Source organism: Dromaius novaehollandiae, chromosome 3 (assembly GCF_036370855.1).
Source record: "Dromaius novaehollandiae isolate bDroNov1 chromosome 3, bDroNov1.hap1, whole genome shotgun sequence".
Taxonomy (NCBI): domain Eukaryota; kingdom Metazoa; phylum Chordata; class Aves; order Casuariiformes; family Dromaiidae; genus Dromaius; species Dromaius novaehollandiae.
In genome coordinates this window covers 116,583,146-116,607,305 of record NC_088100.1, presented here as the reverse complement: position 1 = coordinate 116,607,305, position 24,160 = coordinate 116,583,146, and the positions used below count along the sequence as shown (strand labels likewise).

At 38.0% G+C, this 24,160-nt stretch overlaps 1 protein-coding gene across 3 annotated transcripts in view; it reads right to left on the bottom strand.

The window, feature by feature from the left end:
* FBXO11 (F-box protein 11) overlaps positions 1 to 24,160 on the bottom strand; it is a 75,141-nt gene that overhangs the window by 20,696 nt on the left and 30,285 nt on the right. The window contains exons 2-9 of one of the 3 annotated variants that reach the window (XM_064509904.1): positions 16,914 to 17,041; positions 16,698 to 16,779; positions 10,150 to 10,309; positions 8,613 to 8,742; positions 7,331 to 7,414; positions 7,117 to 7,249; positions 1,779 to 1,885; positions 1,574 to 1,685 (exon numbers count right to left, since the gene is read on the bottom strand). In XM_064509904.1, coding sequence (XP_064365974.1) covers positions 1,574 to 1,685; positions 1,779 to 1,885; positions 7,117 to 7,249; positions 7,331 to 7,414; positions 8,613 to 8,742; positions 10,150 to 10,309; positions 16,698 to 16,779; positions 16,914 to 17,041 — 936 coding nt within the window. The remainder of the gene's footprint in view (positions 1 to 1,573; positions 1,686 to 1,778; positions 1,886 to 7,116; positions 7,250 to 7,330; positions 7,415 to 8,612; positions 8,743 to 10,149; positions 10,310 to 16,697; positions 16,780 to 16,913; positions 17,042 to 24,160) is intronic. The other 2 variants (XM_064509905.1, XM_064509906.1) reach the window with 2 other exon arrangements.

Genomic DNA, 24,160 nt, shown 5'->3' with positions numbered 1-24,160 from the left:
CCAGAAATTTTGACTTTGAAGCACTCAGAAGCAAAAATACAATGCAGGAAGGAAAAACACCAAACAAAAAAATCAGCTATCCAGAGGATTAAAGAGGGCAAGAGTCTGCAATTGATCAGAAATAATATTTCATAATAAACAGTAACCATGGAAATCAAAGCTTGGTTGTAATAAACAATTTTCACAGAAATAGCAAGTGCTTCTACTAGCTTATATATAAGCACATGTTTTAACATAAAGCCATGCAGATCTTCAAACTACTTTTGTAATCAAGTTGAATGTGGTCCTAGAAATTAATCCAGTTCTTCTCATTCAATATCAGGTCCCCAACATTTTATGTAGGAGCTTAAAGAACAAGTTTTCTTCATAAACTTTGTTTTCCTAGTACTTAGCACAAAAAAGGGTAAAAAAAAAAAAATACTGAGAGCAGCTAGCTGTCCTTTGTTCTTTTTTAACAACCCTACGTGTTAGCTGATCTGTCTCCAACAAAACTGAGGTGATGAGAAGGGCCCAGCTGCTTTGACCAGAAGAGAAAGTGTTTGACAGCCTGAAACCTCCAAGAAAGAGCATGTCTCCCTCTGTAAGATGCAGACAAGGAATACTTACACTCTCCTTATTAGAGCTCCCTGAAGAATTCCCTCCTATATAATCCCTAGCAGTAAAGTGTAGTTTCTATGTCTAGTTGAAGATCTTCCTTGTTTCCCTGCCTTTAGGCTGCACAACCATTACGCACAGCCTGCTGTATAAATTCATTTCACTAGATGAATTTAGATATGTGAAGTCTGTGTTAGGATTTCCATGCAAAGACTGAGCATTTTAGTTCTCCTTGACCTCCCCTTTCTGATGCTCCATTTCATCTACTTGTTCTGCAAACACTTCGAACTTGCCACATCTCTAGTGCTTGTGAACTGCCATATATCCTCTCTGGTTGCCACTACTTCTGATCCTTTTTCCTGAATCCAGACTACCAAAGTTTCCCAAATCAGGTGGTATAATTATTCCTGATGATCTCTGGTGGTGAAATAAGTATTCAGTCTTCCACATCATGCATCTCTTCTGCCACTATAGCTAATGACTCCTCCTTTGTCTACAGGAAATTCCTTCCACTCTTGATGGAAAGTGAACTTAGCATACCAGCTACAGCTCGACTGTTTTAATGCTGTCAATCCCAATAACTGCATGTAGCACTGAACCTAATGTAAAAGTCCCTTATGCCCTTTTCATATACCCTCTCTCCTGCTAGCTACAATTATATATACACCAAGAAACAGATACACATTTTATATAGTCACATTCCTGTCACTTACCAGGTTTTAAAGTAACTGCCCAGAGAGTTCAAACTGATTCAAATAGAAGACTAAGACATAATCACACTGGTCTTAGACACAAAGAGATCACTGTAATAATGCCATTTCAAGGTAGTAAGGCTTACAGACCTGTATTAAACACTTGCATCAAAAAAGAAGTGTGGGAACAGTGATCATAACCAATTTTTGTGCTGCTTCCATGTTCCAGGTTAAAATAGCCTGCTTTAAGCACAGTGTTAATTTCAAACAATAAAAAACGCACTAACCCGTACAAGTACTTCGAATAATACAGTGATCTATAATTGGACTGCAGTTCACGGTAATCTCTAAGCAGTGGTGTGCATTATGGTGCTGAGCAGATTTGTCATCAGGATTGAACTGAAAAAGGAACACAAAATATAAATGTAATATTTCATTTGAGAGGCATTAAATGAAAAATATTAAAAGCTCTGCTGGAGTTAAAATTCTTACCCTGATTGTCATATATCCAACATAAGCATCTTCAGAACCCTCCATAAAAACGAAGGTAGAATCTCTAGTGTTTTCTATTATGACTTTATCTGCTACTTTTCCAGGTGCTGTAAACAACAAAAAAATTAATCTTCATTTATGCCAATGAAAAGTCCTCACAGACTTACAGAATTCTTTTCAAACCAACAACAAAAGACGATTCTCAGCATGTAAAAAACCCCACCTTACTGATGAAAGAATCTTAAAACAGAATTTCAGAGACAATCAAGAAACTAATCTTCAGCTAATACAAACTTGAACTACCTTAGTATCTAGTACCACGAGCAAGTCTCTTGTGCAGAGCTCATTTTTTTGACTTCTAGTTTCTTATTCCAAATTCTAAGAAAATGGTCCCCCCATTAAACTAAACTACAAACTGAAAATCTGTGCAAGAAAACAATAGCTACAAAATGTCAACTGCATTTTCCGAACACAAATTAAAGAAACGGTTTAACAAACTGGGTTTCCACTCTAGCAGCACTTGTAATTCCGTTATGAAGTACAGTTTATTTTGGTATTCTAAACCCTTTTATTAAAGCTAAATACATACATTCCATCACCTATTTGAACCAACTTAAACATCTACTTAGTAATCTGCTCATGACCTAAGAGTGACCTCTCCACACTCCTGAATGAAAGATTCAGTTTTGCAGCAATATCCTCATTATTATTTACAAGACAGACTTGTGTAATTAAAATTGAACCAGACTTTTGAATGTATGTAGTGAAGGTTTCAAAACAGTTAATTTAGAAATTCCTATAATCTGCAATTTGATTTCCAGTGCAAATAGTCTTTATCCTTAATTTAGGGGGAGAAAATGACAACTATTGCAAGAGCCAGCAGAGGGAGCACAAGTTAACAACCATCTTAACATTGGTGTAAATTCAGTGATACTCATTCACAAGCAGGACTGTCCATCTGATTCAAAATAGGACATTAAATATGCAAGCTAGAAGCAGCCCTCCTCAATACATGAAACAGAAAGATTCAAGTTTCATAATTATAATAGCAGATCAAATTATATGATTGCAGCTCTAAGCCATTGCGAGCTACGTAACAAGAGACACACAAGCGTGGCCAGATATTTCCCCTAAATTCGGTTTTACATTGAAGAGCCAATGCACAGGGTTTCTCACCAGCAGATCTTTTTCCTCTTGTCTGTTGACACTAGCACAGACAAGCAGTATGTCCTGTTCTTTATCACTCAGGCAGAAAGGTGCCAGTCAGAATGAAGCAACATTTGCATCATTATCCAGCTTGTTCTCACTATCTAAAAGCCAGATCTCTGCTTTCATTACTGCAAAGCTGCAAATATTTTAAGGTAGTCTAGCTCTTCTTCATACCACTATTCCCTAAGTACTGGGCAGTAACTGTAGGAGCCTTTGATGAGGACTTGCATCATCGTAAGAAACATATTTCCACTGCCTGATAACACTTGTATCAAATTTACTGTTTTTCCTCCATGGCACAAATGCCACTGGCATCCACACATCAGTATGCTTCACTAGCCTGGCAAGAACAGCCCCACAGTACTGCAGCCAAACTGAAACCAGGAAACAAATGGAGTCCCTGGGAGGAAATAAAGGAGCCATAAACTAACACCAGAATACGTTTCCTCCTAGGAGGCAGGGAATATTTGTACTTCACACTGGACAGATACTCTGAAAGACTATCTAAGTGAAGCAGACAGCTTTGTGGACTTGTGCGTGGAGGCGTTTGCCATGTACTTGTACAATATTGTCTACAGGTTTCTCTTTCCCCTCAGCACAAGAGCTCCATCAGGGGCCTCTGAGTTTGGGATACACCCAAAGATACCATTATGGAACATACCAATTAGCAAGATAAGTGCATTTGGGGGAAATTTAGATTCTTCCCCCCAGAAAAGGCTGAAAAGGGAAGGTGACTTGCTCAAGCATTGGTTGCGTTCTAAATGCATCTTGATTTCAGCTTTTTGCTCAAACCACTCTAAAGAGAGTAAATAATACAAAACGGGCGGGGGGGGGGGAACCCACACCCTTATCTATTCACCTGGTACTTATCTAGCCTTCAACACATATCCATCAAAGGGAAAGAAAAGTGCCACTAATTTTGTAAATTTTAAGCAAAAATACAGTTAATGCTCCTAGAAAGTCCATCTTCCAAAGTCTAAGGGAGTCACAATCTATGGGGATCAGAGGGTGTGCTCAGTATACAAACCAATATGAGACCATTTAGAGGTATTTTAACAGGAAGCATAAGACAAGGGGCTGCCTAGAGGAGTTAAAAATTAACTGGACCTTGACGAACAATTCCGTTATTCCTCAAAGGAGTTAAAAACAATTTTACTTTTCAGTTTAAAAAAAAGCTAGACTGTAGGAAATAATTGTTGCGACTTTGTTCAATTGTATCACACAAAAATATAGGGGTCCTTTTAGGTCTTACAATCAGTAAGATCTATGGTAAAGAACACAGCTCAAAACTTATTTTAATTATCATTTTCAATCCAGAGATGCAGAACTGGCATATGAATGTTTACTTCTGTCTGGGAAAGAGGAAGGGAGAAAAAAAAAAAAAAAAAAAGAAGTGCCTTATTCTGACAAAGCCTTTATCATTTTAGGTTTTGCTACCCTTAAAATTATTCTCATGTTATTACCTACTTCCCTCCTTCCTCCCTTGTTATCACTTATTTTTTTCTGTATTGCAAAAGCCTTTGGTAATCCCTTTTCCACTTACTTGCACATTATTTAAGTCAAGGGGAAAAATAAAGGGAAGAAAATGGAAGCTAGATATCTCAAAATACAGAAAAAAACATATTCAGTGAAGATTCTCACATTTGATACATGTCAGTATGACCGCTGAAACTCAGGTAATAAGACAAGACGTCTTTGTTGTCTTGAGTAACATAACTCCATGGAAGGTCTATACTCCTGCATAAGCCTGCCCTCCCCCCCCCTCCACTTTTTTTCCTTCACCTAACACCCTGGAAAAAGTTTGTTATTAACAAAAAAAAAATTTTTTTTTTAAGCCTGCATGTACTTCAGCCCACTGAACCAGATGCATCAGCTCCCTTACAGGATCTTGCCTCCAATTTGACAGCTTGGATAAGCCACACGAGCAGTAGTGCCTCTAATGGCATCTCTCTAAACTTGACTCTTTTCCCTAGGTCTAAGAAAAGAAATAACCTTAAAATTAACACAAGTACAAACCTAGAGGGCCAAGTGCTTTTCTGTAAGAAAATTTCTTACATGAGAACACAGAAACTTCTGGAAAGCTAGAGAGACATAAAGCTGACTTTCTAATTACCCTGTGCTTCTTCTGAAGTCAGCAAAAGGAACCATTACAGAAATTCTAGCAGAAGTGCAAAGGGATTTGGTGCTGCCTTAATCCTACCATTCTGAAAAGCGTGCCAGACTGAACAGCAAAGAGTCCTCCAAGGCCTAGTGGTTCACTTCAATTCCTGTTTTTTCCAGACAAATGAAAATTGACTCCTTCTACAACATAACTGACTGTTCAGTGGAGAAGGTCTGAGGAAGCGAAAAGATCACAGTGCCAAGAACTGAAATATAAACATATCTAGTTTTTCTGGATTACTCTTGGAAATTCTGTTCCCTGAGACAGCTATTCTATTACAGAAATACACAATGCAGATCTCTTGCTTTTAAAGAACGATACTTAAGATGACTTTTTTCTGAATAACACAGGCAATGCCAGTGGAAGGGAACTACTTAAGTTTTGAAAGACCCTCTGCTTCAAAGGAGCCAGAAAGTATGCAGAAGTCCAATCAGATATCACAGACGTCATCTCAAATTTCATGAGATAATTGAGACATTTTGTACCTTAGAACAGTTCTGATACAGCTTCTTCTAGGTTTTACACACTTGAATGTCTCTTGCCCTATTTGTATTAGGATCTATAATTGTCATCCTCTGTCTGAAACAGAAGCTAAGAGAGTATTTGTTTTTTTGTCTAAGGCTATGTCTGTATTAGCAAGCGCTGTAGCACCACTTCTGTTACAGTACAGAACGAAACAGTGCTGAGGATAAGACATCCAAACCACATGTGCTGCAGGGTGGCAGAGGAAAGGGACCATGACTTGGGACTAGTTCTAGTCTGTTCCTCTTGACTGAATGCACACCGGCTATTACAGTACATTAAGTGTATTTCAGGAACTTGTCTTAGCTTAGTATCATCTAAAAGGAATCCAGTTTGTGCTCCAAGACACAAACCAAAGCATAGAAAATGGGAATGATCAGGACAGCAGCTTCAGAAGTGCAGTCATGACCTGACAAATTAAAACACTAATGCAAAGGCACCGTACAAATCTGCAGGACCAGGTTTTAAAGACTAACACTGGAACCACCTCACTTAATGGGTCAAAACTGTTTTCAGTGCCAAGACTGTAAAATCCAGGCAAGAAATGCCAGAACTTTACTCAAGAACAAAACAGCTGAAATACTTCTGGTGTCCAGAATAAATAGATATCTGAAAACAGGGAAGAAAAACACACCCACACAAACACACACACACACACACACACACACAGAGCAGAGAGCTACCATTCCACCTCTGGGTTCCCAAAGGGGCAAGAGGTCCAAGACCTCTTAACCACAATTTCTAACAGGCTTTGTTAAGACGCACTAAATTCTTGCCATTTTCCTGTGCTACTGGGGGTTAGCACACCCACAGCAGGGACAGGAGAAGCAAACAGCTCCTCAGACATCACAATTTGCAGCCAGGTGTATTATCTTAATTTAACTTCCTAAAACTTTCAGACCCTATTTCAGAATAGGAAAGGTTTAAATCCTTCTCCATAGAGCAATCTCCTTTAGAGGAACAGTTGGGAGATGAACAGAGAAGGATCCTCCAGTCTCAGAATCTTCCTGCCAGGTGCTCTCATTTCCTTCCTCGAGACAGAATTATGATGTTAAAGAAAATGGGACAGATACTAATTTGGGCTTGCTCCCACTGCTGGATTCTACTCCAGGGACAGGTTATATATAAACAAATTTCATAATAACCACCTGAAAAATCTCAAATGCAGTCATGTAACTGAATACACTTTCTGACAAGTTTAATTTTTTTCTCCTAGTGAAATAAAAAGTTAGTTATTCCAAGAACTAACAAGTAGAGAACAGTACTTCAGTATGAAGCAGTCAGTTTTTGGTTAGTGACACTTGCACAGAAAACAGCTATCGACTAGGCTCATGAAGAAAAAAGGAGATTTACACAGGATATTTCATATACTGGAGTATTTTTGTAAAGGAGGTGGTAATGAACACTAATGACACTGAGATAAAGATGCTTTTTCAATGTAAATACCTGCACCGATCATGGTGATTGGAGATTCTATATATATCCATTCATCAGTATATATTCCAGAGTGAACAAAGATAAGTCCATCAAAATGAGCTTCTTGAACTCCACCAAGAGCATCCTCAATGGTATCATAATACTAGAAGCAAAAGAGACAAGTTTAGACAGATGCAAAGATGCACAAGTATAAGTAGTCTTAAGAACTGCTTTAGAAACATACCAACATATTTTCTCTTCCTTTATATCTTGCAGGATTACTGTAGAAGTGTTCAGCAAAACCTGGCTTTACATGTGCTCCTTTGTACTGAAACAGGGAAAAATTTTATGATAAACTTGCAAGTAAGTGGATCTGAATGCACAGACAGACATCTGAACGCACAGACAAGAGATCTACTAATCCCCTAATTAACAAGCCATTCACTGGTGTCAGCTAGCTGCAAGAACAAAGGATCACATTCCAACCTCGCACATTAGGCACTCCATTTGGAATGGTAACACCAAAAACTCTGATAGTGTCATAAGAGTGATCAACTACGCCAAGAGCCTAACTTACGCAGCCAGAAGCCTCTGAAGCAACTGAAAAGTTGGCAACGAGCTCTTTGTTTCTTATTCACTCCACAAAAGATGTTATTTCCACCTTTTGATTTTGTAGCTGCTTGCCAAAAGGGACAGCATTTTATTTGGTGAGGAGGAAGGGAAAAAAAAAAAAAAACCACACAAAAAACACAACAACACACCCTCTACCATTGCAACCTGGCACCCAATTTTCAGTACTGAGTAAGCAGCGAAATCAAGCATTTGTATTCAACAAGCTTCATACTTTTTCATTAACTAATATATACAGCATTATATAATTATAACACATACACCTTGCTATTTAACTCCTTTACCTACAGTTTTCAAACACCATGCCCAGCCTCTCTTACAATAACTTTGATACTTTGGATTAGAGGTTCAGTCATGAACATACCTTAACACATAACCTGCTTAGCTCCCATCATGTTAGCTGTAAATCACTACTTAAGCCCAAGTGATATTATCAACATACTGCTCAGTTTACTGAAGGAGGACGCATACGAATTTGATAACCAGTGTGCATATTGGTTAAATAATATGCGTGATGACAACAAGCTGTCTGAAAGTGATTTGCAAGCCACAGACTACAATAATCTTCCACAGGATTTCAGTGATGCAAAACCTGAGGAAAACCTAAAGATAGAAGAGTAGGCACTAACACTCCACTTTGACATGATGCTTCTCTCTAAACAGTACCTCAAAACAGGAAATAATTTAAGATAGTCCACTATTACGTAAAACAATACAGAGATCTTCCCTTATCCTACTTACTCCATGAGTCTACCTACCTTAAATTCTGGAGGGGGGGGGGAAAAAAAAAAAAAAATCTTCTGGTTGGGAGCTGCACATGCTGACTATGTTTCAGAGGTTTGGGTTTTTACTTTTATAAGCCATCGTTAGATTGGAATATAAATGAATACTATTACCAGTTGCTGAAAGCTTTCTTTCCAGGGATTTGGATGTTCATATTCTTCTGGATTAATCTGATAAAATTTACCAGGTTCAGGATGCATCATTGGACGTGTGTATTCAAATACTTCCATATACAATCTTTTCCTGAGAAGTGTCATTCAGGGGAGAAAAAACAAAAAAACCCAAACACTGATTACTCTTCCATTTTAATATGCCTTAAATATTAGAGATAGGATTTTTCAACAGCATTTGCCATAGTCAGTAACAGTGAATTTGACCAAGACCAGTATCAAACACTAAAATGCTTCAAAAAAATCTTCTGAAAAAACTCATCATCTTCAAAATTAGTAATTCTTTTCAGAGCATCTTATCTGTTAAAATTGGTTAGGACTGAACTCTGTGGTAATACAGGATTTGACATATGTTTAAGAGTCCAAGTAACCATGTCCTTAACATGTAACCTCCATCTGGGGGTGGAAATTAAGCAATTTATTATTATGTGGCTTGTGGAGTCAGAGCCCAATTGTATATGAATATAGCTTAAGCAGTGTTTTAATGCTTAGGAAAAAGCTAACAACATAAGAATAACAAAATTTAACTAAAATAAAGTGTGCCTCACCTTGCTAAAAAGGTGGCTGAAAAATGCATTCATAGAGGAACAAAAGAAGAACTGTATTTCAAAAAATGTATAATGTGCATTATTGGATAAATTACAATGGCTTAAAAAGGGGGAGTGGGAGGGAGAAATACCACAAGCACAGACCAACTGGATTCTTTTGATTAGTGCTAAAATACAAATAATTTCAGAGTCTATCCTGCTGATATTTAGCATCATCCTGTAAAGCTGGACTTAATATCAGAAATAGTAATTCATCTGACAAGACATCCCCAAGATTGCCTTTCAGGACAGAAAGAGCAGTGCTTTGTGATATTATGCTCAAATTTCTTTCTTGTTCCTTGGTCTAGATTATGGTCTTAATCCTTATTTTTAAAAAAGCAGCATGAAGACTTGCATGCAATTTTTTGCCTATAAAATACTAATTATTTAGATCACATTTATCCTAGCTGTCAACAACCCAGGGGTAGGAGAGGGAGGTGGATTCATAAGAGGGAACCTAAGGTATACAAACACCATTAAAAAAATTTTTGGAAATTCAGTACAAACTTTTGAGGAAAAAAACCAAAAAAACCCAAAAACCCACTTGCACTTCACATTCTACAAAATGCATTTACTGTTCTGTGTAAAGGAGTACAATTCTCACAGAAACTTGAAAAAGGATAAAGAGGGGAAGGAAGAAAGGAACGGCCACTGACAGCTATTATTTAACTAGGATATGCTACAAAATCAGAAGTTTTACTGTTAATGTCTATAATCAGATATTCATAAATAACCACAAATACTCATGCAAACTGGCCATGTTAAGAAACAATTGGTTTTAATTCAGCTAATTGCAATTCCTAACCAATATTTCAATTTTTCCTATTGTACTTGGCATCTTGTGCAGCACATCTAATATTTCTCAAGATAATGAGGAATAGCTTTTCACTTACCACAAAATTGGATCATTAGCCAGCTCACTGAAGCGTTTACACACACAAGCTGCTCTACAGAGATCCTGCTCCAGCAGGTAGGAAAAGATCTTTAGAACCACTTCATCTGGCAATTTTTCCTGAAGATATTGTTCTGCAGGCGCTGCTATTAAATAGTAATCTATATAAGATTATTGATAGATTTAACCAATCGAAACCCTGATTAAAACAGATCACCATCTTGCCATATTAAAGATTACTACTTAATTCCAATTATCGCAAACCTACCATTAAAAAAAATATTTAAAAAAATGGTTGACTAGTGTTAAGAATAGAAGTCCTCTTTTGAACCTCTGTATTTCACCTTTCCTGTTGGAGGAATCAACCTGCATTCAATTGCAGACATAATAGGCTACCACGGATGCTCCAGATGCACTGACTCTTCACTGCAATTAGGTTTATCATGGCTCAATTACCCCACACTACCTATACAAAAACAATTCAATTTCAAAGCCAAGAGTTTTTTTTCAAATATTTTCAGACACAGAAAATAATTTACTCAGAAATAGTCACTGTCTGAAAACAGCTACTTTCTTCTCTCCCCCCCCCCCCCCATAAAGACATTAAGAAAAAAAAAGTATGTTTAAGATGTGGGAGACCTGCAGCCAGCAATAATTCCAACATTTCCTCCTTCTATTTACTCCCACTTACGCTCTTTTCCTGAATTTGGTTTGACAATGAAAAACAAGTCAAAAGAAATAGCAAAGAGTTGTATTTCTTAAAAATGCCAGAGGTTTGAGAAGTGACTTTCCTCTATCCCTGTGGGGAGAAGTGAGTATATTTGTTATGCTTCTGCTCTTGTGCATGTGTGCACTCTAAATACAAGAGTTTATGTTGGAAATGCCACTTGTGCTCTGTGTTCTTGCAAGAACTTTGTGGCAGGTGTCCTCAGAGTAGGATGGTTCTCTGCTTGCAAAGGTCATTTGTTTGCATCATTGTCTTTAGGCTCTTTTCTTAGGAATAATGACACAGAGCAACTCCTAAAGTTTAGAGGATTTGTATGCAAGGTTTTAAAAGCTCCTACTACTTTCATAAAAATCCATGCAACTCCCCTTGCATTATTAATTTTTCCTAGAACATCTGAACCTAGGTAGCAGTAAGATCATGATTTTGACTATTAGAGAAAGAACAGTAAAGCAATCCTCAGAAAGAAGGCCTGCTAAACTTGAGGGTATAACAGCAGGGAAAAATAATTCCCACATGAGATTCCACAAAAATAAGCCAAGCTCCAAGTCCTCCCTAGTCAAAGAAGCACAAGTTGCCAAGTTATTTTCATCAAGAAGAGATAAAATACATGAATTGCCAGAATCGAAACTATGGCTTTATGAAGATGTTGAACTATCTGTACTATCACGGAACTGATAAAAGCTTCAGTACACTTGTTTTTCCAGGGTGTTATGCTTACATTCATGGTCAGACCAGTTAGCAGAAATTCTGAAATAGCACTGACATTGCAGTGACTTCCCCTAAACCTGTTCTTTGTTGCACCATTACACGAACCTTACTCAAGTGATTCACAAATACAGATTTTCCTCCGAGATGCTAAGAGGGCATTTATCCAACTGAGTAATTGCTGTTCTTAACAGTAATACAGCTTACATTCACAAACCATAGGCACATGCCACTTTAATCTAATAAAATTCTATGCTGTACAAAACGGACACCATTCTCCATGTCCATAGCTACCTGCTCCCAAGATATCCTTTAGTTTGGTAGTATTGATCATGGATAGAATAAACCAAAATGCCTCCCCTACACTTCCTCAGTTCATTTTTTGCTGGATCAGTTCTTTGATGTAGCTCATTGTGAGCCACAGAAAAGCTACCATGGGCACAAGGAAGGAGGCAGGAATGAGCACCCAGAAGCAAGGCAAGGCAGATCCTTTCAGCAGCAGTGCTAGATAAAGAAATTATTTTTAGTCAAAAGCCTATGATCCAGGCTGAAGCCAGTAAACTACAGAAGCTAGCATAAAGCAGACAACAGCCTCAAAGGGTTTTTGTCCTGGAGAGGCATTTGCAGAGCCCAAAGTATGGGAAATGCATACTGACAATCCACAAGGTCAGCAGAGTTAGGAAACACCAAAGGTGACCTGTATCCATGCAAGTCTTTAAGAACATATTTTTCCAAGGGAGACAAAGATTTTTTTCCTGCATCAAGCAGGCAGGAGCAATCTATTCTTAAGTCCTAATTATCCTTGAAATCCACCACAGAATAACTGGACATGGCTTTTGAATTCATCTTTTTCTAGTAGCTTTCCAGCTAGGTGCAGGATAAAGCCTTCTTACCAGCTTACAAGCCAAAATGTGATGCTGCGAAGGCAGGGAAGTAAATCCCTACCAGCCTTCCACAACCTGCCTTCTCCCTTCGACATGCAAAACCCTGAGGCACCTTCTTCCCAAGACAATCTATTACTTCCATAAACAACCTGGAGAGTTTTGTCTTTCTTCCAATTTACATATGTCAGGACCTTGACTAATTTTGTACTGAAGGGGGAAGTTCACTAGTGTAGGGGCTCCTGTCGTGCAACAGCTCATATTCCATTTTCCTCCCTAGGCCATGTCTCATAATGAATGTTGAAATCCAGATGCGTTACCTCACTGCAAGAGGCAGGGACCAACTTTGCAAGTGTCAAAAAAAAAATTTTTTTTTTTTTTTTTTTTTTGCAATAAGCAAAACTGCAGTTTTTCAGACTGCAATTACTAGGGAGCTTAGGCACTATTTGCAAAATGGAGGAGGAGATGATTTTACAGGTACTTGCTGTCCTAACGCACTTCTAAAGGATTTGAGGTAACAGTGGAAGATTTAAATTAGGTTGCCCTTCTGCACAATTGACATTGATTTAAGATTTCTCCACTCAAATCACCGAGCTAGTGATTACTAGCTGAAATTCTACAGTATAACTTATAAAAAGTAGTCCAATTTTTAATGTGGATACTTAAATATCCTCTGGGTCCAAGAGAAAGAACTCCATGGTTTTTTTTGTGAATTCATACTTTGTTTAGTAATCTGTCAAAGCACAGATGCTTTCAATTTGAAGTGTTCTTCCCCCCAATTCACAAAAAAAGGCTGCCACAATTTTAAAGGTTTCTTTAGGAGTAGTGACACACAAATGATTTTGGCTTGACCACTAACAGTTTTACTCCTATCGACAAAATGAAGGTTAAGAAATGCATACTCATTTTATTTATATATATATTTAAAAAAAGATTTGAATAAAGTGTTCAATATACTAGACCAATGAAGATTAGAAACACAGCTAGTTAAGTTGCTCTGTTTCCACAGTACACAGATGAAGCTAACTCAGTTTCAGATTTGATCATTCAGCAGACAAATTAGTGCAACACCAAGCAGCACAGGGAGAACTGCCTGAGAAAGAGTCTTTGTACGAAGATGAAGAATGCCATTCTGTGAAACCCAAGTTGTAATATTAACATCTTGCATGGATACTTTTTGTCTATTTTAGTGGAGAAGATGGAGACAAATAGCTTTTGCTCAGTAAGGTGTCATTTGGTAAAAATATTTTCTTCTTAAGTAGTAGAAATATGACAGAAAACTTGGCAAACAGTGATCTTGGAAAAAAGAAATCTTAAAGACTAAAAACAAAAAATACAGCAAGTTATGCGAACTATAAGCTATGAGATGACATAATCGACACAAGCTTCACAACTGCAATGTAACAATATAAGCATAACAAACATAACATAACACACAGAACAGTTTCAGTATCTATGGCAACTCCACAGTTCAGTGAACAGAAAGAGTTAAAGAAATTAGTTGTCTCTGAACTCAAGTCTTCCAAAGATGGTTAAAAGTCAGTAAGAACTGCCCAGTATAAATTGAATATGCAAATGTAGGGATGTTAGAGGAAAAAACCTGCAGAGTAAGCAAAAAGAAAGAATGTGTTAAATGATTGTATCAGTTTAATCCACTGTTTCAATGAGAAAAGTGGTACTGAAGAGGGTAAGAGATCACAGTAAGAGGTGTGTAATTACAGTTCAGCTGATATAAGGAACTAGTCAAAAATGTAGTTAATTTAAATCCTCCTGTGAATCAGAAGTACTATGAAGATCACCATTTGATACAAATATTTGCCCCTGTAAGCTCTAAAAGTTGTAAACATTTTATAAAGATGTTTTACAAATGCTGAATTTGTAGGTTCACCAGTAATTTGAAGTATAAGCAACATAGCTCAATCGTGCCTTTCTTACCTAAACTTTTGTTTTCTTCAATTTTTAGTAGCCTACTTAAGAGGTTGCTGTATTTAAATAGGGTGAAAAAAAAAATCAGTACTTTAGTGTGTTGATTTCTCATTAAGCCTCTTGTATATTCATTAATCTTTGCCTCAGGATTGAGAGCGACATTGTCCATTACACAGACTACCAGAGGACAGGGTTGTAGGTAAGAAAAAAGCATGTCAGTATTTTTTCCTGACTATTTGAAACACAGTCTGAGATACTGTCAAGAGGAACATGTTAAAGTTTTGAAAGAGCAACTCTTTCACAGCAGCGCTGATTCTGAAATAAGTATTAGAATAACGAACAGTTTTCTGTCCCTGTCCCCCCCGCCCCCACACACGTACTGCCTCCACTCCAGTTGTGGGCACCGACTGGTATTTCTCCTTTCATCTTCCTCAGGTTTTCCTCTATTCAGAGTCCTTACAACAAGGAATGGCCTCTACTGAGACATAGTGTAATGTCAGTAGCCCCAAGCCTCCATTTCATCTCCGCTTCTAAAATAAACAGCTGTACGTTCCAAATGACAACATACCAGCTCCACACGCCCCGGTCCAGAAAAGCTCATGCCTACTGCCAGGCACAACAGCTACCACTAACTAGCCTCTAAATAAATAAATGCCCAGCAATAGATACATCTACACAATTAGAAAAAAATCCGGAAACCTCAAAGTTTACGTTGGGGGGGGGGGGGGAAGGGGAGAGAAAAAGAAAAGGGGGAGAGAGAAAAAGAGAGAGAGAGAGAGAGAGAGAGAGAGAGAGAGAGAGAGAGAGAGAACAAGTTCCCAAGGACATTCTTTTTCAGTAGTTTGAAAGGTCAGATTGTAACTGGTTGGAATACAAGCATAAGAGTACCATTATAAAAATCATTGTTTACACTTGCTCTGATGATAATTCTGTACTGGAGTAGCCTCCACAATCCTCATACCTTCCCAAATAAGCTCAGTAACGTGACAACAGGCATGTGCAGCAAAAGCACAAGAATTTATTTGGAAGTTTGTGCCACTCATAGCATAATTTAATTTGCATCAGAGGATTTGAGATTATAAACATACACCTTACATAAAGCAAGAAGGTGGGTACCAGCCTTATGAAGAACACATCAAAAGTGAATGACCTTGAACAAAAAATAAGAACTGGCAAGAGAAACTAACCGAGTCCAAAAAAAAGAAAAAAAAGACGACTGATACCTAGAGCTTTGTGCAATCAAGTCAGGATATGAACCTGGAAAGCAGAATGACACAAGTTGACATTCAATTGGTCCTGGCCATTTCAAGGACAGATATTTGAGGTTAAATGATTTTTAAACAGCTACTGAATTAAAAAAAGATCATCAAAATCAGCAGGGGGAATAAAACAGAGTGAGAAGAGACAGAGGGCTCAAAGGATAAAATCCACACTAAGGAAAAAGTTGAGAAGCCAAAAGGAACAGACTTCAACAGAAGGAAAGACAAGTGGCCAAGGGCTTCTGCCAGCTCTTCAGTTTTAATTCAGAAGGATAAGAGACACAAGAGTGTAAGAGCCCAAGAAAAGCAAAAGAAGCCAAATCACTGGGAATAAACCAGATCTGGTAAGGTATTAAAACAAAAACAAAACACCAAACATCCCCCCTCTCCCACGGCCAGATCAATGTGTGTTTCTTATAGACAGAAAAGACATCCCCCTGCCTGGGGAAGTGGCAAAAGGGAATGGGAGATGGCAAGTGTTGGTGCTGATTTCCTAGAAATAAAGTGACAGCAGGTCTCATGAAACTGAAGTGTGTCAGGAGAGAAAAAAAAAAGAAAAAAAAAAGAGAGAGAGAGAGAGAGAGAGAGAGAGACACTGAGAAGGGATGTAGAAGGAAGAAAAGTTTGGATGTGTGTGTTTACACACACACACACTCCACAATGAAGTATCATAATACTATACCAGAACTATCTCTGAACAATATACTGGAAGACTACAGCAATATCAATATGAGAAATGGTAAATAAGCCTGGTCAGAGTGCTGCACTATTGCAGCATTAGAGCTTCTACCATTAGCTTGTATACAAGTGTTCAGCACTTTCATAAAAATTTAAGTCTAGAGCAGAGCCAGTAGCAGGTAGACTAAAGCACCAGCTTCTAAAGGCCAGACTAACACCAAGGTTCTACATTTGAAGTTCAGAACAAGTTAGTAGCTGCTTTCTCATTTCAGATTCTTGGCTGGAAAACAGATGGGAAAAATAAACTTGGAAAAACTGTAACGTCCTCCCCATCTTTCCTTGTCCTAAAGGGGAAAAAAAAAAAAAAAATTACCTGATAAATCTTGGGATTTTCCAGATACTCTAGCACGTTTAGCTCGATGACCAAAGTTTTCTGTAGCTGAAGTGGAGGCACCCTTTAAACAAATAAGAAAGAATTAGTTCAGTCATCAGGTAACTTAAGAAAAGCACACCAATTAGCTGCCGATTCCTGAGATAGGAAGATTTATTTTATAAACAACAACAATACATTAAAAAAGCCACCACCTACCTCCATACTGCTCTTTGTAGGGCAAGCTGTTCTTTTAGGTAGAAGAGTTTTTCTGCGAAGTTGGTATGGACTATTTTGTGCACCAGGACCCGATTCTTCTGCAACCATATCTGCAGGTACATCATCATCTGTTAAAAACAACAACAACAAAAAGGAAGTTTGCACACTGCAGTTCTGTTCTTTGCCAAAAAATACTACAGAAATATTTACTACCACCACCTAGATATTATCTAAATATATCCAGTCAGAAAAAAGAAAAAAAAAACTGTTAAGAGAACATTTTGTGAAAAATGAGAATATGCACAGCATACATTTGTACTTTTTCATGTTATTTTATATAATAACGTATATTCCTTGTATTTACACAGCAGTTATACTGAACAGTCACGTTAAAAATACACGTGTGTGTAACTTTTTTTTAAAAAAAACTTCTTTCAGTTTCTTTGCAAATATGTTCACTGCACTAATTCCATTTTTAAGGTTACTTCAATTTTTCCACCTCTCCCTAACACCATCTTTATAATGGGGAACACTGGAGTTTTAATCCTTAACCAGATGTTATCAAGAAACCCTTCAGTAAATACACTGTTCAGTACAAAACTCAAGACAGGATTTCCTCAAAATGTCTCAAGGATAGCCCAGGCCAGCATACAAATCCTTCTGTAAAATAGAGAAGAAAGCTGTAAGTATCTTTAATTGCATACATTGTGTTTGCGTGAAAGACACCAAGTCTATTCTCTCCACATCCTTAAAAACAAAGCAAAGCAGAATGCGTGATCAATGTTATCTGAAAGATTTTTGAGTGCTTACTTTCAATTTTCCATGTCCACATAATTATGGAATACACACAAAGCAAGCAAGGAATAAATATGTATCAGTACATGTCCTACAACTAGCATCACGCACAAAAAATTGCAAGAACTTAAAAGTGGTCAGAACAAGAACATCTAGAAAATCAGTTTCTCTTAAGTATCTGCAGGAGGTACACCTTTCACTTAACTATGAGAAAAGAGTTTTGGACTTACTATTAGTTTCAACTACTTTCTCATTTTAAACTGGATAAAACATGACATAAAAGTGATAGCAAAAAAGCAATACTGTAGAGTAAGCAGTTTTTAAATTAGGGTGAAGAGACACTGATGTTAAGGAAGGGTAACAAAAATAGATGAAAAAAATGTATTAAAACCAGCTCAACACACAAATCAAAAGAAAACCAATTAAAAAAAGCTATCCTAAAACAAGATTCCTTCTCTGCAATTCAAGATCTTCATGATTTTTGCAAGTTTTTTTAAAATAAATTACAAAATATTTATATAGAACTATGTATGCCACCGTAGTCCAAGTTACTTTAAAACTCGGTAATAACTAACCAAAAAAATTTTGAAGAAAAAGATCCTGTCAGTGTTTTCCTGCTCTCTTCTGATCCACTCTTGGCTCTATTTAGGTAGATATTTATGAATTGTACACCTTGCCATACATCACAAATAGACCACAGCAATGCTAGGACACCTTCTTTCCAGCCTCTGCCCACTACTTCTCTGAAACCAGCTGACAAGGGCACGACTGCAGCCAGCTGAAGCCAGGCCAGCAGAGCACCGCCAGCTCAGGAACCAGCTCAAAACAAGCCCTGCAGAAAGGGCTGCCACAGCTAGTCCTCAGCCAGAGCAGCAGCTGATCCAGCCCAGCGCAGCCGTGAGGAGACAACCAGAAGAACCACTCCTCTTGCAGCAGCAACACATGTTTTAAAGTCTATAAATGAACTGTGAAATTTCACTCAAAGAAAACTTCCAAAGCTTCAGCTAGACTCTAGCTCCCTCTCTCCCCATCTGCTCCTTATGTGGGGCACCTCGCTAGCACCTCAGCGTTTCTACAAAGGCAGGATTTACCCATTACACAGAAAAACTAAAGGACAACAACAGATCAGCTACAGTCCAGGTTACTGTGAATAAATCTGCACCCAGCTTTGGCATCATGTACCTGCTGGAGGTTATTGACCCCAAAACAGAGATCCATTGCTTACTCATCATTCAGATTCAGTCACCTAATTTTATACATTTCTGTATCATCCCTGATGGAGACCAGCACTGTCATGTTGATAAGATATCAAGAGCGGGAAAAGACGACCTGCTGCAGAGAAGCAACAAGCTCCCGGCCTGCCTTCCGGAGCTAGGACAGCAGCAGTCCTGCACCCGAGCTGCCTTAGGAGGGAGTTGGGCAGCTAAAGCCAAGAGCACAATTCTTGTATAGCTGAACCCTTGCTCCCGAAAGTACTCCAACGCTTCCTCAGTATGTAACGACTTGCACCCATATCTTCTTTATCAATTTAAAATCCAAACCAGTAATTAGGAATTCGGTTGCTCCCACTCCCTGAGCAGCATGCTACTGAGGGACTCCATGCATCTTCTTCTAAACCCATTTCTGCACTTTGCACTGAACACACAAAAACACCTGTCAGAACTGCAGGAGTTCTTCCTCCCCCTCCCCCCCTTCTTAATGAACAATATAATAGTTCAAAATTGCCACATGGAACATAACAATAGCATAATAAGCAAAGAAAATAGAAAAGGGGGGAATAGGAGAAAAAATAAAAGAACAGAATTTGATCTTTCTGTTGGTGGTTAGGTTCTTAGAAATAAACCAGTAGAGGCCAATAAGGACAAAAGATATTACTGCTGGAAAGAGAAGAAAGAAGCCATTGGAGAGAAGAGAAATAAAGGCCAGTTTGGCTGAAACACTGGAAGACTGACTAAGAAGAAGAGAAATATACTCATTTTCTTGCAGTGGATTTAGTGGATTTTTCCCTGCTCAAGATTACTTTTCAGCACAGATGACATCGAGATGCACACATTCACTAGTATTCATAAGAGTTATTAACAGAACGAAAACCTTCCCGTTTCATCAGATGGACAAGGAAGGCAATGAGGAAGATGAGACAGGCACGAGCAGAAGGCGCAAGCCCACTGAGTGCAGATGGCTGAGCGGCCCCACAGGAAAGCTCTCGCAGCAGGAAGGTGGCTGCTCCTTGGGGAAGGGGCTGCCTGGGACCTCAGGCACTCGGGAGCAGTTTCTGTGCTCACCCTTAACTTCACCTCCCCCACAATTTCAAGCAGCAATGCGGAGTTAGCCTTAAACACTGAGAAGAGCTTTCGGGGGAAGGAGGGCACTTCCAAACCCGAGCAAGAGCCTCTGGCTCAGGGCCCCCCCCATCTTCCTGCTGCAATTCTGCTCCTTGTGCTCCTGTAACACACTGGCCGCAGGATGGAGAAAATGAGACAACACAGATGAGTTGCTCCTGACAAGTTTTTGGTGACACTTCGGAAGGGCTGACCAGCTTCTGTAAAGATTTTTACTATTTAGAAACAATAGCTGGTAACATTTTTCCAAGTGCACACAGAGTATGTACTCCTTCACTTACCAGCAAATGTAAGGAAACCTGGAAGTCTTTGGTGGCCTGTTACTGGAGTAGTCTCAGTGCTCATTTTTAAGCTTCCCACATGCTCCATCTTAAATTCCAAACAGACTAAACCAGCTATAGTGCAAGTTTTCAGAGAAATAATTCTTAGAAAGTACTGCTGTTTTCTGAAGACTACGCATTACTCTTCCATACACAAGCAACACTACACCACTGATAACTTGGACTGGGAACTCTTTGTGCTAGGTGCTATGCAAATCCATTTTGAAAATCCCCCCCTAAGTACTTGCATGACACACTCCTGTGAAGAAGAAAGCTTGATTTTAAAGTGGAGCTACAATGCCTCCAAAGTATTTTTTGAGAAACCCAAAATTTAAGGTGCAACAGTATCCATTACTGCATCTAATGGCATAAATAAAAAGCATAATTACATTTGTTGCTTGTAGAAATGCCTATCCTTTAAGAGTCATTGAACAAATTCCGAGGAGTGCATGTGCAACATTAATGCCCTTTTACAGACACCTGCTGAAATGAATGCCAGATGCTGTCACTAATTTTTAACAAAGTCAATGCATTTGCACTTTTTAAGAGATTAAATTAAGCTGAGTTTGCTCTCAGACAGTCCTTTACCCTTATATTTTACCAAAGTGTGTACTACTTAAAGTACATAGTCAATGTCTGCAGGAAGAAAAAGTAAGTTACAGAAAAGTGAGTAAGGACTGTCAAAATAGTTTAAAAATATACAGATAACTTTTTCTAGAAAAAGTTTAGCACAAACATGCTGTTATTTTCTTCACAAAAAGATATCAATATGGTTTCACATCTGCCTTACATGTGTTCAGATAATAGTTCCAACAGTCATCTTAAATACCAAACACAACTTTCAGGAAGAAAGAGGGAAGCTGATGAAGGTTTTTCATAAATATTCAAAAAAACAACCAAACAACAAAAAGTCTTACTAGAAAAAAGGAGGGATGCTAGGGAAGGAAGTTAATGCCGGATGCTAGGGAAGGAAGTTAATGCCCTAATTTGTACTGTTTTTCATTTAGTTCAACACATATAACACTGAACTTCACTTTTTTGTGATGTTGTTCCATATCTTCAAGTGAGGAAAAAAAAAAGATTTGTGGTCAAAGGCAAAATGCTGGCATGGGAGGACAGAGGGGAAGTAAGTTTTTCCAAACAGACGCAGCACTGAAATTGTTCCTAGGCATTGTGAAGTAGTGAGGAAGATAACCAAGTAGCTTTAAAATAGAGAAATCTGCATTAACTTGGCAGTAGGTCCTAAAAGAACACCTCTGAAAATAAGATAACCCATACTGAAGCTATTTGAAGGGAGTGATGATTTATCTGACCTATCAGACAAACTACAAAAGTAACACAAGTCAATCATACACAGCATGAAGTAGAACTGATGTCATTTTGGAATGACATAAGCCATCAAGTAAGACCACAAAAAAAGGTTTTTCTTTATAATTAGAAGCAAGCCTGAGAAATAAAAATAAAATGTAAACTGATACAGTTCAGTGCTTTGGGTAGAGTGCATCTTCCCATGCACTTGACACAAAATGTCATGGATAAGACCTCCAGGCAACCTGCTAGATATTGTATTAGTTTAGTATTGCAAACAAAAAGAAAGCAGGACTGAAGTTTAAGGAGTACAAAGGGAAGATACAAACAAAAAGGGATGTTAGTAAAGGCAAAATAACTCTCAGAGAACAGAGGATACAGTACCAAAAACTGAGGGATGACTGAATACAGAAACAGTATATTCCACTCCACATCTCAGAGCAAAAATTCTTAAACCAGGGGAAGCTTTCCCATCGATTTAGGATAACATTTAAGGATAAGTCGAAATTATGAACTGTAGATTGCTTTAAAAATGGGAGACAGCTGTCTTGGGAGAGTTATTCAAATACCCAATTTGTCTCCAAAGAGCAAGCCACTAGCTGGGTACACCACCACAAAAATCTCAAAAACTAAGGAAAATGAAGTGCAAAGTTAACTGAGACCACATGCACAATATTTTAAAGACCAATGTCAACATTTTGTAATGTTCCACTTCTCCACAGTGGACCAAAAAAAAGTTATATCTAACATTAAAATGTTAATGTTAAAATAAGAAATAGCTGCAAACTCATTTGCTACTAACAAAAAGTTAAGACCTCGGTAAATACTGTAATCCATTTTCATTTCGTTATATAAACCCTGCAGTATCTTCCAAGCAATTCCAAAGCAACCTGGCTTACATAAAGTTTAAGATGTGGTATTTTTGTAGCTCCTGATGACACAGGTCAACTACAGGGATTCATCTCTGACAGGAGTTAATGTTATTTTGAGCTGGAAGAGACCCAGCAAGAAACAATTTGGGGACAGATCTCAGCTCAGAGTAGCAGGCTTTCAGTTTGTAAAGGGGACAGATCTAACATTAAAAACATACTCTGTCAGAAAGACTACAGAAAGATCATACTTACTGAACACCATATGGAATAGAGAGATTTTTGCCTTCTAGAAAGCAACAGCTAGACAAAATAACTATTACTGATTGCTAGGATATTTTAAATATACATATACAATTCCTTACAGAATATTATACTGAAGATATTTTATTACATGACAATATCCAAGCTTATTTTAATTGGTAACAATTTCTTTGTTTAACCCTGCCCCCATCCAAAGTCTTAATGGATGTGGAGCATCTAGATATTTTCCCGCATAGAAATTAGTATTCTTAAACCGAGGGGAAAAATCCAAAATATTAAGCTAAAGATCTTGGTACTTGCATAGAGCAAAACAGAAACTCCCCTCCACCTCCCAATATAAAAGTCAAATAGCAACTTTTTGGAATTTACATTTTAAACTTTCAAACATCAGTCCCCAAATGATACAGCTTATTACTCTTTGGAAATAGGTCGTGCAATAGATAACATCATGGCCTAAAAAGAATAAGAATAGATCAGATACTCAAATCTATTTTTATTTTCTCAAAAGCTCACATTAGTTTTACAATACATCTATCTAAATATATTTCTTACAAGGAGGAAAATAACTATTTTTAATATTTATATAACCTTCTTAACACTCAGAAGGTATTTTGTGTTGCTTTTACGATATAAAACAAATTAACTTCCAAGTATCTTATCTTTCCTCCTCCTTAGTTTAGTGTGAAGCCCCATTTCGGCAATCCTTACACAGGCCATCCAAACCAGATGGGAAAGAAACGACCTCATCACAAGGGTCCATTAGGTCAACTAATGCCATCAAAATGCTACCAAAATGCTACCTACCAAAACATAACTTGTATCATGCATAGACAAGTTCTTAGAGCTGGCACAAAGCAGGCAGCATGTGAGAGGAGACAGCAGGGGAAGACAACCTGGGTGCAAACCTTGTCCCCAGCTCTGTTTCTTTAAATGTTATCAATAGTCACTAGCAGCTACTCACATCTTTGAACCTTGTTCACTAGTTCATGATCTAAAACTATCTAGCACAAAAACACGTATAAATATCAGTAAAGACCCTCCAAATGCTATGAAGAATATTTTCCTTTTCAGAAGCCAGGAGCAGGAGGAGATAGCTACAATTTGATGACAAATCCTAGTTTCTCTCCAAAAGAAACCCCCAAAAGGTACTACCGCCAGGTTCTCAAGACAGAATTTCTGAAGAAATGCATTAATATGCACATTTATATTAGACATAGAGAATAACTGCAAGTACCTCCACACTTGAGCTCCTTGTCAAATAACTCACTTTGGAGAGGGAAGGAAAACTTCTTTCCTCAGAACAAGGAGCTCTAACAACCAGTGCCAGTTAGTTTCAAACAATAGCACCAACA